The sequence below is a fragment of the Anomaloglossus baeobatrachus genome, chromosome 5 (assembly GCF_048569485.1).
Source record: "Anomaloglossus baeobatrachus isolate aAnoBae1 chromosome 5, aAnoBae1.hap1, whole genome shotgun sequence".
Classification (NCBI taxonomy): Eukaryota; Metazoa; Chordata; class Amphibia; order Anura; family Aromobatidae; genus Anomaloglossus; species Anomaloglossus baeobatrachus.
This window is the reverse complement of record NC_134357.1, coordinates 495,438,918-495,452,435: the sequence shown is the minus strand read 5'-3', so window position 1 is coordinate 495,452,435 and position 13,518 is coordinate 495,438,918. Positions and strand designations below refer to the sequence as shown.

General features: G+C 44.5%; 1 protein-coding gene across 5 annotated transcripts in view; it reads right to left on the bottom strand.

The window, feature by feature from the left end:
• Window positions 1-13,518, bottom strand: part of NTN1 (netrin 1) — a 201,786-nt gene that overhangs the window by 36,806 nt on the left and 151,462 nt on the right. For 4 of the 5 annotated variants that reach the window (XM_075350761.1, XM_075350763.1, XM_075350762.1 and 1 more), the window contains exons 4-5: window positions 13,175-13,324; window positions 11,051-11,104 (exon numbers count right to left, since the gene is read on the bottom strand). In XM_075350761.1, the coding sequence (XP_075206876.1) occupies window positions 11,051-11,104; window positions 13,175-13,324 (204 nt within the window). The remainder of the gene's footprint in view (window positions 1-11,050; window positions 11,105-13,174; window positions 13,325-13,518) is intronic. The other variant, XM_075350764.1, reaches the window with a different exon arrangement.

The following is a 13,518-nucleotide window of genomic DNA, read 5'->3' as shown; positions in this document are numbered from 1 at the left end:
TCTTTGACTCTGATCACTAAGCCAGTTATGAATCCATCTAACAGTTGCCTTGTCCATTCCACAGTTGGTCATTTTTTCAATAAGGATTGTATGAGATACTTTGTCAAATGCTTTGCAGAAGTCAAGATATACTATATCTACTGTTGATATAGTATATCAATAGTGATATCTAAGTTGATACCTGGACGCTTCAGTATCTTTGATGTTAAAATCTCCAAACACCAAAATCCTTTATTGGTGTTGCGTTTTGTGATTAATATCTTTGATATTACTAGAAAAACACTCTTGATGGAGAATCGTCAGAAGCATGAAAAAAAATTACAAATATTTCTCAAACAAAGATTTTTGTATCGACTCTCCTGAAATACCAGGGTGTTGCTCGGGATAGTAACTGTCTCTCGCAGTCTCTGTCTGTCTGTGTCTGTCTATGTCTCTTTCTGTCTGTCTCTTTCTGTCTGTCTCTGTGTGTCTCTGTCTGTCCCTTTCTGTATCTTTCTGTCTCTGTCTGTCTTTCTGTGTGCCTCTTTCTGTCTGTCTCTTTCTGTCTGTCTCTGTGTTCCTGTCTCTGTGTGTCTGTCTCTTTGTGTCTGTCTCTCTGTCTGTCTCTTTACCTGTCTGTCTGTGTGTCTGTCTCTATCCATTTGTGTCTCTGTTTCTATCCATGTCTGTCTGTGTCTGTCTCTCTGCCTGTCTGTGTCTATCTCTCTGTCTCTCTGTCTCTGTATCAGTCTCTCTGTCTCTCTCTATCTCTGTGTCTGCCTTTCTGTCTCGCTTTATCTCTGTGTCTGTCTGGGTCTGTCTCTCTCTCTATCTCTGTGTCTGTCTGTCTCTTTCCCCGTCTGTCTCTTTCCCCGTCTGTCTCTTTCCCCGTCTGTCTCTTCCCCCGTCTGTCTCTTTCCCTTTTCCCCGTCTGTCTCTTTCCACGTCTGTCTCTTTCCCCGTCTGTCTCTTTCCCCGTCTGTCTCTTTCCCCGTCTGTCTCTTTCCCCGTCTGTCTCTTTCCCCGTCTGTCTCTTTCCCCGTCTGTCTCTTTCCCCGTCTGTCTCTTCCCCCGTCTGTCTCTTTCCCCTTTCCCCGTCTGTCTCTTTCCCCGTCTGTCTCTTTCCCCGTCTGTCTCTTTCCCCGTCTGTCTCTTTCCCCGTCTGTCTCTTTCCCCGTCTGTCTCTTTCCCCGTCTGTCTCTTTCCCCGTCTGTCTCTTTCCCCGTCTGTCTCTTTCCCCGTCTGTCTCTTCCCCCGTCTGTCTCTTCCCCCGTCTGTCTCTTTCCCCGTCTGTCTTGTTCCACATATGTCACGTTCTAGGTCTGTCTCTTTCCCCGTTTGTATCTTTCCCTGTCTATCTCTTTCCCCATCTGTCCTTGTCTCTTTCCCTGTCTCTGTCTCTTTCCTTGTCTGTCTGTCTCTTTGCCTGTCTCTTTCTGTTTTTATCTCTTTCCCTGTCTCTTTCTATGTCTCTTTTCCTGTCTGTATCTGTCTGCCTCTGTCTCTTTCACTATGTCTCTCTTTGTCTCTTTCCCTGTCTGTCTGTCTCTGTCTGTCTCTCTGTCTGTGTCTGTCTGCCTCTGTCTGTCTCTTTGATTGTCTGTCTCTCTCTTTCTCTGTCTGTCTATGGCTTTCTGTCTGTCTCTCTCTCTGTCTCTTTCCCTGTCTCTTTCCCTGTCTGCCTCTTAAGGGTGCTTTACAGGCTGCGACATCGCTAACGATATATCGTCGGGGTCACGTCGTTAGTGACGCACATCCAGCGCCGTTAGCGACATCGTAGCGTGTGACACCAATGAGCGACGATCAACGCACGCAAAAATATGAAAAATCGTTGCTCGTTGACACGTCGTTCACTTCCTTAATATCGTTGTTGCTGCTGCAGGTACGATGTTATTCGCCGTTCCTGCGGCAGCACACATCGCTACGTGTGACACCGCAGGAACGACGAACATCTCCTTACCTGCGTCCACCGGCAATGTGGAAGGAAGGAGGTGGGCGTCATGTTCCAGCCGCTCATCTCCACCCCTCCTCTGCTATGGGACGGCTGCCGTGTGACACCGCACGAACCGCCCCCTTAGAAAGGAGGCGGTTCACCGGCCAGAGTGACGTCGCAGGGAAGGTAAGTATGTGTGACGGGTGTTAGCAATGTTGTGCGCCACGGGCAGCGATTTGCCCGTGCCGCACAACCGACGGGGGCGGGTACGCCCGCTAGCTATATCGGTACCGATATCACCGCGTGTAAAGTACCCTTTACTCTGTGCCTATGTCTGTCTCTTTCTGTCTCTCTATCCATCTCCCTACCGACATCTTATTACCTCACACATAAGCTTCTTATACTATGAATGTCCTTTGTTCCTATAGCAACCAATCACACCTGCTATTAATAAACTTTAGCTTGCAGCTCCATTGATTAATGGAGGCAGATGATTTTTTGGAGAGTAACTGTAAAGCGCGGGGTTCAATTTTCTGTCAAAACATAGTTTATGACGTTCCCTGAGTCACATGGGGTGTCTGTGCAAAATTTCGTGATTGTAAATGCAACGATGTGGATTCCTTTAGCGGACACACACACACACACACACACACACACACACACACACACACACACACACACATACATACATACATACATACATACACTCAGCTTTATATATTAGATTAAAAAAAATGCCTAAATCTACTAGATTCCCAAATTTGAAGGTTAACGATGGTTGTATTCTTGTGTTTTGATCTGTTGGTGTCCTTCATGAGATACTGGACTAGGTAGTAGGGAAAAAAAGTTGCAAGATCTTCTGACTCTGATTGATACATGTGCTCAACAATGGCTCGAAGAAAATAATTAGAGATTTCACCATTCAAATAAGTAACCCATTGTTCACTTTAGAGATGACCCCTAAACAAAGCATCCTTTATAGAAGGACAGGGCTGTGTCTTCCACCTCCGGTGGTCTCTTTCACCTACAACCTAACCCCCTCTTGAGACCTCTGGTTCTTCCTATTGTCAGGAATAGTCCATTGTTCATTTGTGCCATTGAGGGTCTGATTGTTTTAGACAGGAAGAATTAATTCTTTGGCTCTTTTTGTATAGGAATATGTATGGACATGTATAGAATTAACACCCTTTACTCATAAAATGTAGATCCATGGTCCATAGTGTCACAAGTCATCGGCTTGCTTCAGTACAGTTGATCATCTTGAGGATCATTACTGCCGCGAGGTAACTTGGTGCAGATGACGTGGAATTGACGGAATAATCAGATCAGGATCCGCCAGAAGTAGAGTTTTCCTCAAACAAAAACTGGAAATCCACAAAGAGGGCGCGCAGACCAATGTTTCGGTAATGCCGAAAGAAGGATTCGGCATCAGATGTAGAATTTCAGCATGCTCCATCATTTGATCTTCTGCTTTTCTCAGAATTGAAAGAAACCTAATCAAGAGGGAAAGCCGCTGTTTTTTAGGAATAAGAGACTTCTCTTGCTACATGTGTCACACAATAATGACCACCAGTCACTGAGCACAAACACAGACCTGCAGGTGACAGAGAGCCATAGAGTAGCAAGAGTCGAGAGCAAAAGCACACGGGACCTTATTCTGAGCGCATTCTCAGGCACTTACACCGAGCTCCGGCTCTGCACTGAGCAAGTAATTGAATGTAATGAAATGCAAGCGGAGAGAGAATTACTAATACTCAATGGAATCCGACAACTTCTGCCAAGAAAACAGCTCTTCGCGAACCCAACACTGCACTCTGTCCTGGATGAGGAGGCAGCCCGCGGCACGGATGGGACGTTATCTACCTCCATCAAAAACAGAGGAGCCCACGACGGGCTGAGGAAGTACTCAGAAAGTAATGTGGAGAACAGGCTGATGTTCAAAGGGGTTGTCCAGCTTTGGGCACAATTTTTACTTAAATGTATGTATTGGTGGTGAGCGAGCATGCTTGAAACTGCTCGATGCTTGAGTATCAGGGCGCTCGACACGCTCGGCACTGTTCGATACTTGAATATCAGAGTGCTCGAGATGCTCGGCTCTGCTCAATACTCGGGTATTAGGGTGCTCGAGACTCTCGGCGCTGCCCAATACTCTAACTTCAAGGTGCTCTAGACGCATGGTAGTGCTCGATACTTGAGTAGCATGATGACGAGATGCTTGGCACTGCTTGATACTCGCGTATCAGGGTGCTCAAGACACTCGACACTGTTCGATACTCAAGTATCAGGGTGATGAAATGCTCAGAACTGCTCAATACTTTAGTATCAAGGTGCTCAAGATGCTCGACATTGCTTGATACTTGAGTATCAGGGTGCTCAAGACGCTCGACTTTAGTTGATACTCGAGAATACGGGTGCTTGAGCAGCTCAGTACTACTTGATACTCGAATATCAGGGTGCTCGAGACACTCAAAACTACTCAATGCTTGAGTACCAGGGTGCTTGAGATGCTCGGTACTGCTCGATATTCGAGTATCAGGGTGCTTCAGATGCTCAACACTGCTCAATACTCGAGTATCAGTGTGCTTGAGACGCTCAGCGTTGCTCGATACTCGAGTATTAGGGTGCGCTACACACTTGGCACTGCTCGATATTCGAATACCAGGGTGCTCAGCACTGCTCGATACTCTATTATTGGGGTGCTCTAGACACTCAGCACTGCTCAATACACGAGTATTAGGGTGCGCTACACGCTCGGCACTGCTCGATACTAGAGTATCAGGATGCTCTTGACGTTCTGCACTGCTCGATACTAGAGTATCAATATGCTCTTGATGCTCGGCACTGCACGATACTAAAGTATCAGGTGGCTCTAGACAGTTTGTACTCAATCTAGTATTGTGCGGGTGCTGGATATATTCGATTTCCTGGCCGGCGTATTCTTTCTCTCTCTTTTTTATGGAAGCCTCTAACAGAAGGGACAGGAGAGAGACAGAGATTTCGTCGCCCCTTCCTGTTAGGGTCTTCTGGAATAATGCTCGAGTTTCCCATTGACTTCCATTTTGCTCATTACTCGATTCATGCCCGTCCGAGCGTCCGACCTGCTTGATTCGAGTACTGAGCAATCGAGCATTTCAGTGCTCACTCATCATTAGTATTTGGGGCTAAAAAATATTTAAACTCCCCATTACAGTGGGCTCACTGATGGGCTCTCACATAACTCATTTTGCAGCCAGCAATGGAAAGAAACTATAGAAGGCAAGTAGTGCAAAATTTTAATGAAACCAAATTTCAAAAATGATTTTAGCCCCAAATACATCCATTTAACTATAAAGAAAAAAACAAATATTCTCTTAAAAGGTGGACAAGCCCTTGAAGTTCTAAACATGGGGCATTTAGTGTAGCTGAGCCCATTGTGAGCATCACTTCTGTATCTTGATGGGACTTAAAGGGGTTGTCCAGGATTAGAAAAATGTGGCTGTTTTCTTTCAAAAAATAGAGCCATACCTGTCCATGGGTGGAACTGCAGCCCATTCACGTCAATGGAGCAGAGCTACAATACCGCACATCTCCTTTACACCAGGTCTCATGGTATCATTACACAGGGAGGAGTACGTCTGACACATAATACGTCACCTGATACCAATAGTCGAGAATTAGGGTGACACGGCCCGGACTGCTTGTTCTGTGACGGTATTGACAGGTGAGCTTTTGTTGACAGTGTCATGGATTAATGGCGGTACGTTTAGATAGTTAGGCGCATTCCCCGATCAAACAAGCGCCTCAGGCCGCATCATCCTCCACATGCAGGCGTTACTCAGTGCTCAGCTCCAGATTGTGTCTCTAATCCCCTGAGATGTTTCATGGATTAACAAGAAAACTTTTCTCCAGGAGACGAGTCACTATCCTCTATACAGCCACAAGGGCCAGGATAGCGCTGGCAGCCTCTGTCACATCTCTAGATGCCTTGATCATTTTTTCTCTATCATGTGTGATACAATCATCTCAACTAGTGTATCTAAGCTTAAAATATGTGTGATACTGTCAATTGAGCTGTGTATCTAAGCCTAACATGTTTGATACTGGTGAAGAAAAAAACAAAGGCTTCAATTGTGATTCTGCCCCCACATATAGTGATTTGTGTCCTATCGTGTTTGATACTGTCTCCTGAATTGGGTATCTAATCCTGTCATGTGTGATACTGTCTCTGAGCTGTGTATCTAATCCTTTCATGTGTGGTACTGTCTCCTGAGCTGGGTATCTAATCCTATCATGTGTGGTACTATCTCCTGAATTGGGTATCTAATCCTGTCATATGTGGTACAGTCTCCTGAGCTTGGTATCTAATCCTGTCATGTGTGATACTGTCTCCTGAGCTGTGTATCTAATTCTATCATGTGTGGTACTGTCTCCAGAGCTGGGTATCTAATCCTATTTTGTGTGATACTGTGTGCTCAGCTGGTGTATCCAATCATATATTTAATACTGTTGGCTCAGCTAATGTATCTAAGCCTATCATGTGTGATACTGTCTGCAGAGCTGGTGTATCCAATCCTATCATGTTTAATACTGTCTACTCAGCTGATGTATCTAAGCCTGTCATGTGTTATACTGTCTGTTCAGATAAATCTAATCATATTGTGTGATACTGTCTTCTTAGCTGTGTATCTAAGCCTATCATGGGTGATACTGTCTGTTAAGTTAATGTATCTAATCCTATTATACATGGCACTGTCTCCTGAGCTGTGTATTCTAATCCATGTATACATGTGTATGCATGTGTAATACGTGTGATACTGTCTGCTGAGCTGTGTATCTAATCCTATCATGTGTGATACTGTCTGCTGAGCTGTGTATCTAATCCTATCATGTGTGATACTTTGTGCAGAGCTGTGTATCTAATCCTGTCCTGTGTGATACAGTCTGCTGAGCTGTGTATCTAATCCGTACATGTGATACTGTCTGCCGAGTTGTGTATCTAAGCCTACCATGTGTGATACCGTCTCTGGGACCCACCCAGCAGTACATTGGGGGCCCAAGCTGGAGATGATACATTGGGGGCCCATGCTGGGGATGATACATTGGGGGCCCATGCTGGGGATGATACATTGGGGGCCCATGCTGGGGATGATACATTGGGGGCCCATGCTGGGGGTGATACTTTGGGGGCCCATGCTGGGGATGATACTTTGGGGGCCCATGCTGGGGATGATACATTGAGGGCCCATGCTGGGGGATGATACATTGGGGGCCCATGCTGGGGACGCTCGGGGTCTGATGAGCACATGATGACTGGTGAGGGGATGCCGTATTGCCTGTCCCACAGGTATTGGGGGGTCCCTGCATTCTTTCCCCGTTGGGTCATGATCACACAGAATTGATCCAGTGTTTATTGATGTTCCATCTCGTCCATTATCAGCGGCCGGCTGTCAGTCATCTCCAGAGATGTGCTTTAATTTGTCTCCTTTCATTGTCAGCTAATCCAGGAGTGTTCTCCCCAGTGTCAGGAGGCTGCGGCGTATGAGGGGGGCTGCTGAACCATAACGGGCAGGTCCCAACAGGAGCAACAATTCAAGGTAGCACTATACATACATACGACTCATGGGAGAAGGAGTGCGCCCGCTCATGAACCACAGAATCTCCTGTTCAAGCCCTGTGTGGCCCCTGTGGCCCCCACCCAACAGGAGCCATGACTATAGGCCTAGAGGGAACGTGAGCCCCACACTGACCCCGAGCTCTCCACACTTTAACCATCTAGTAGGGTTTACCAGGGCGGAGCAGCCACACCAGGGCACAATGCTGACAGGAGCGCAGTCACCATATACCACCCAGGCTGCACTGTGTGTGCTGGGATTGCTGCAATCTTATGTGTCAGTTTAGATTAATTACTTGAGCATTGTGTGTAATAATGGTTTATGTGTACACTCTATGGCGGTATTATTTATACTCTGTGTAGCTGTATAACTTAGGCACTGTATTGTGAAACTACTTATCCACTGTATGGTAGTATTATTTATGCACTGCATGGCGGTATTCTTTATACACTGTATTGTAGCATTTATGCACTGTATGACGGTATTATTTATGCATTGTATGGTAGTATTTATGCACTGAATAGCAGTGTTATTTATGCACCGTATGACGTTGTTATATATGCACTGTATAGTATTTATGCACTGTATGGCAGTATAATATACTGTATGGCAGTATTTATGCACTGTATGGCAGTATTGTGCATTGTATGGCAGTATTATTTAGGCACTCTATGGTGGTACTATTTATACACTGTATGGTAGTATTTATGCTCTATGGCAGTGTTTATGCACTGTATGGCAGTGTTAAATAATGTACTGAATGGTGGCATTATTTATGTATTGTATGACAGTATTTATGCACTGTATGGTGGTATCATGCAGTACATGGCAGTTTTGTGCACTGTATGGCACTATTATGTATGCAATCTATGGTGCTATTATTTATGCACTGTATGGCAGTATTTATGCTCTGCACAGTGGTATCATGTATGCACTCTGAAGGAATTATTTGTGCACTGTATATCAATATTATTTATGCTCTGTATCAGGGTATTATTTATGCACCATATGGAAATATTATTTATGTTCTCCATCGCAGTATAATTTACATACTGTATGGCAGTATCATTGTTGCACTTTATGGCAGTATTATTTATGTACTTTGTGATGGAATTATTATGCACTGTACGGTGGTAAAAAATTGCTACACTATGGCTCACAGAAATCTGTATAACATTATTTAAGCATGCGACTATTGCGGGATGTGTGCCGGTCAGTCACAGGGAGCTTAAAGGGACTCTGTCAGCACAGAATGAATGTTCAAATGATCCATCCAGCCATCCAGCCATCCATCCATCCAGCCATCCATCCATCCATCCATCGAACCATTGATCCATCCATCCATCCATCCATCCATCGAACCATTGATCCATCCATCCATTCATCCATCGATCGATCCATCCATCCATCTATCCATTGATCCATCCATCCATCTATCAATCTATCCATCTATCCATCGATCCCTCCATCCATTGATCCATCCATCCATCTATCCATCTTTCCATCCATCCATCCATCCATGCATCCATTGATCAATCCATCCATCCATCCATCCTTCCATCCATCCATCCATCCATCCATCCAATCTTTCACAGCGGCTCACTGGTTTGATAAATTTTGCACATCTTTAGATCTTCTAGGGTAAATTGACACCATCTGGTAGTTAGGCAACTAAGTGACCCCAAATTGTGGCCCAGTTTTGGCACACAGGCCGTGGTAGAGGCCACAACCCTTTCCTCGCCCGCTTACTGAAGGCCTTCTTGTCGAGCCTGTCTAAATTGTGTCTATATCATGTCTAAGTAACGTAATAAATGTGGTGTGAAGCATAAATAAATAGACAGTTTTTTGGCACAAATGAAGCCAGATTTCTGGCGCGTGCAGCAGATCGGCCCCATTGTGTGTACATCGCTGCGGAATAGTTCAGGGCTATATAAATAGTAATGTACAAAAAAACAGATTTTTTTTTTTTACCCTTTTGAGTGTATAATCAAAACTCCTAAATGTTTGGGTCAGGACCGAAGAGGAAAATCAGTGACCTGTGCTAACCACAGCTGGATGACAGAGGCCGCGCAGCCCCGTGTTTATGTGCAGATTCTTCTATAATTCGGTTTATGTGATTAACAAAATATTTACCTGAAATTGATTCAAAAATCAATTTTTTTCTTCTATTCTGCACATGAAAATGATTTCACAGTAATTAAAGAACCGGCTGACTTTGTGATTTCCAAAAATATGTCTGACTATGACCGGGTGAATGTTATCACCTGGCTCTATGTGGATGAACAGCGCCGTGAGCGAAATACAGACATTTACAACTTTTTTTTTCTACTTAAATGCTTGCATTTTGGCCTCAAAATAATTTTCACAACTGGGTTTAATAAAAAAATTTGCACTGACGATCTATTATAGGCTGTTTGTTTTTTTCGGCACAATGAGTTAACTGAGGATCCGTCAGTGAGCTCCTTCTGAAGGGGAGTTTTTAACTGTTTATCTGTCTCTTTCTGAAATCTGTGCTGATTTATGACTACAGACCACATTAAAGTTAAAGGGGTTGTTTCAGACTTTAACATTGATGGCCTGTCCTCAGGATAGGTCATGAATGTCTGGTCCGAGGGGGGAGCGGCACCCGGCACCCCCGAAGATCAGCTGTTCCTGGTGCTATCAATGAAATGTTAATGTCTCAGACAACCCTTATAAGCTGAAATATGGGGAGAGAAGTTCAGAAAAAGCCAAATAAATTATTTACAATCCCCCCGATATAGGCACGCTGACAGATTCTCAGTTAAAGGGGTTTTCCCATCTTCCATCCTGACTCCGAGCTTCCTGCTTGCAGAGGGGGCGGTGCCTTCCTGAAGATTGACAGTTCAGGCCAGCGGCATGGTCCAAACTGTGCACTCTCGGATACTGTGAGCAGAGGTATCTTTCCATCGGAGGTGCGCAAGGACACAAAAGGTGACTATATCCAGCGATCCGGCCGGACAGAGCAGCTCTAAGGCTTTACTCCTTTGCCTAGGAAACTGGCCACATTTTTTTATTCTATTGTTTACTGCTCATTGCCTGGGTTACGACCATCACTGCAGAGGTGGTCGTAACCTAGGCGTTGAGCAGTAAACAATAGAATTAGAAAATCCCTTCGTTCTTGAGACTGGACAGGGATTTTTAATAAGAGGTAAATTGAAGACTTGTTTGATTTTACAGGCAGGTCCCAATTTTTCTCATTTAACATGATACAAACTCTTTTAACTCCTTTTGCGGTCAGAAAATTGCAACAAACAGTAAATGTAAACTTTTTAGTGAAACCCAATTGCAACAACTTTTGGGGGTCAAAAAACATTCAATTAAGTGAAGAAAAAAGAACAACAAAAAATAAACAATGCCTCCCCTCTAAAGTGTTCTTATCCTTTAAGAAATGTATAGGATCCAACATGGCAGCTCAAAAAGTTTTTAAAAAATCCCACCATCCATCCAGGACACAGAATATTTAATCATCCTATAACCAAAAATATATATTTTAATGATTGTCCACCCTGTAAAGAGTAGAACTTACCGGCTGGTTCCTCGGTGCTGCTGGCTGCCGTCGTGGGAGGCGCTACCGGTATCTCTATGGAAGCAAAAGCGGGCGTTCGGGAGAGAGAAGAAGACAGACACCATTATTAAAATCTCCTCATGGCACAAGGGAAATTTCTGCACTTTGTGAATGTCAGAATCTGCAGTTAGTCTTCCCTATGAGGACGTGCATGTCTACAGAAGCGAGCCGGGGGGCAGAGACTATCTCTGCGGCTTGTTGCGGGCAGCATTAATGGAAGCAGGGGGGACAGTAAATGCCAGGACGCAGGGAGATTACAGCATGGCTCTAAAACGGGACATAGAAGGGAGAGGGAGGGTGAAGAGAAAAGGAAAATACAATTTGGGATTCTAAGAATTTGGCCTCAGAATCAGATTTCTAAAATCTTTACAATTTTTGTTTTTCTATCAGAGTATTATAAAGGGGATTCCCTCCAGTGTAATCATCGTATAATGAAAACTTCTGCAACTTTTCTATGTTATGTCTTAATGCCAAATCTCTGCTGGCTGGCAGTGAATGTGCAGAGATCGTGAAAACTGAGCAGAACGTTTCATTCCACAATGATTAAACTTTGGTACTATAAAGTAGTGGAGCAGCGAGAGCCGAGGTGTGGCTGACGGGGGTGACAGCTCCTCAGCATCCAGTATTCCTCGTAAGGCCTCGTTCAGACATCCTGATTTTTCTCGTACGTGTAATAAAAGGGGGCGATTTTCATCAGTGTTTGGACCATGTGTCAGTTTTTATCATCTATGATTCATCAGTGATTAAAAAAAAATTTCAGGATTGTGATTTTCTGACCTATAGACTTGTATTGGCGACTGTGATCCGCGAGGCTGATCAAAATCAGAGCACCTGGAGGTGCGTTCAGCCACACAGACTATAATGGGAACGTGTTTTACAGAGGAAAAACCTGGATAACAAGACGCACGTGGAAAAAGACGTCTGAACGAGGCCTTCTGGTTAGTAATGTTTGGTAGTTACAGGAGCAGAACCATCTAATCAGCCACACGTGGACCTGTCCCTGATTCAACTGGAGGCGGCCATGGTGTGTGATGGGCTAACACTCATTTTTTGGTTTCCCCTCTCAAAGATCATCAGAGATGCTGTATCTAAGGCTAATCCAAACGTGTGATGCTGCCCGATCAAATGGTGTATCTAAACAGTGCTGTGCTGGGATTGTAAGTCTTTTGTGTATGATACTGTCAGCTGAGCTACTGTTTCCTAAGATATGAGATACTGTATGCCGACCTTGAGTATCTACACCTTTCGTGGGATATTAATATCCGAGTCATGTATCTAAGCCGATCTTCTACCATTCTGTCTGATGAGCACCTAAGTCTTTCAAGTGTAATGCTACCTGCTCAGCTGCTGTATCTAAGTCTAAAATGTATGATGCTCTCTGTTCAGCTGATGTATCTAAGCTTATTGTGTATGATAATGTCTACTGAGCGGCCATATCTAAGGCCACAATATGTGATACTGGCTGCTGCTCTGGTGAATCTAAGCTTATCCTTATCATGTATTATGCTGTCTACTACTCTTCTAAGCCTATCATGTGATACAGTCTGTTGCGTTGCTGTACCTAAGCCTGTCATATGTAATACTACATGCTGAACTACTACTGTATGTAAGGCTATCATATGGTACTGTCTGTAAAGATGGTGTATCTAAGCCTATCATATGTGATACTATCTGCTGAGCTGTGTATCTAATCATATATGTGACACTGTCTTTTGAGCTGGTGTAACTAAGCCTTTCATATATGATACTGTCTGTTGAACTGATGTATCTAAACCTATCATATGATACTGTCTGTTGAGCTAGTGTATCGAAGCCTATTATATGTGATACTGTCTGTTGAGCTGGTATATCTAAGCACAATGACCCTTGCTGACTCTCACATGACGGCCCTTCCTGACTCTCACACGACATGGCCGCTCCCATTATAAGTGCAGGTCAGGTCCACTCTTATTCAGTGCAGTGTGATACAAGCAGCTGAGATTCCAGCATACACGTGGTTAATAGCATTAGGTTATAGGACGGCCATTGTATCCCGGAGTACACAGCCCGCCGAGTAACAAAACATGTAACAGTGACAACACATACTTATGCAGGGGGCAATGGGAGAGCGGCTCTGTTGGTAACCCTTGGCACATCGATTGCACGTTATACCAGTCACACCATCTTTGCAAGGACATTGCCCTGTGGTCTGATTACAGGTTTTGCCGGCCGCACCAACCGGATGGCAGTCGCAGGCTGCGGGGTGGAACAGAGGAGAAGGGGTTGGAAAACAGCACAAGGTCAGAAAGCAAAAACTAAAACCACATTACAGAGCGACATTGAGATCTGCTGGGGAGGGCGCGGGGTGGGAGCCGGGGCACAGCAGAGGGGATATCTACCATGCAAGCCTTCTACTGAAGCATAAGAATCAGAGAGTAATAAAATGCATT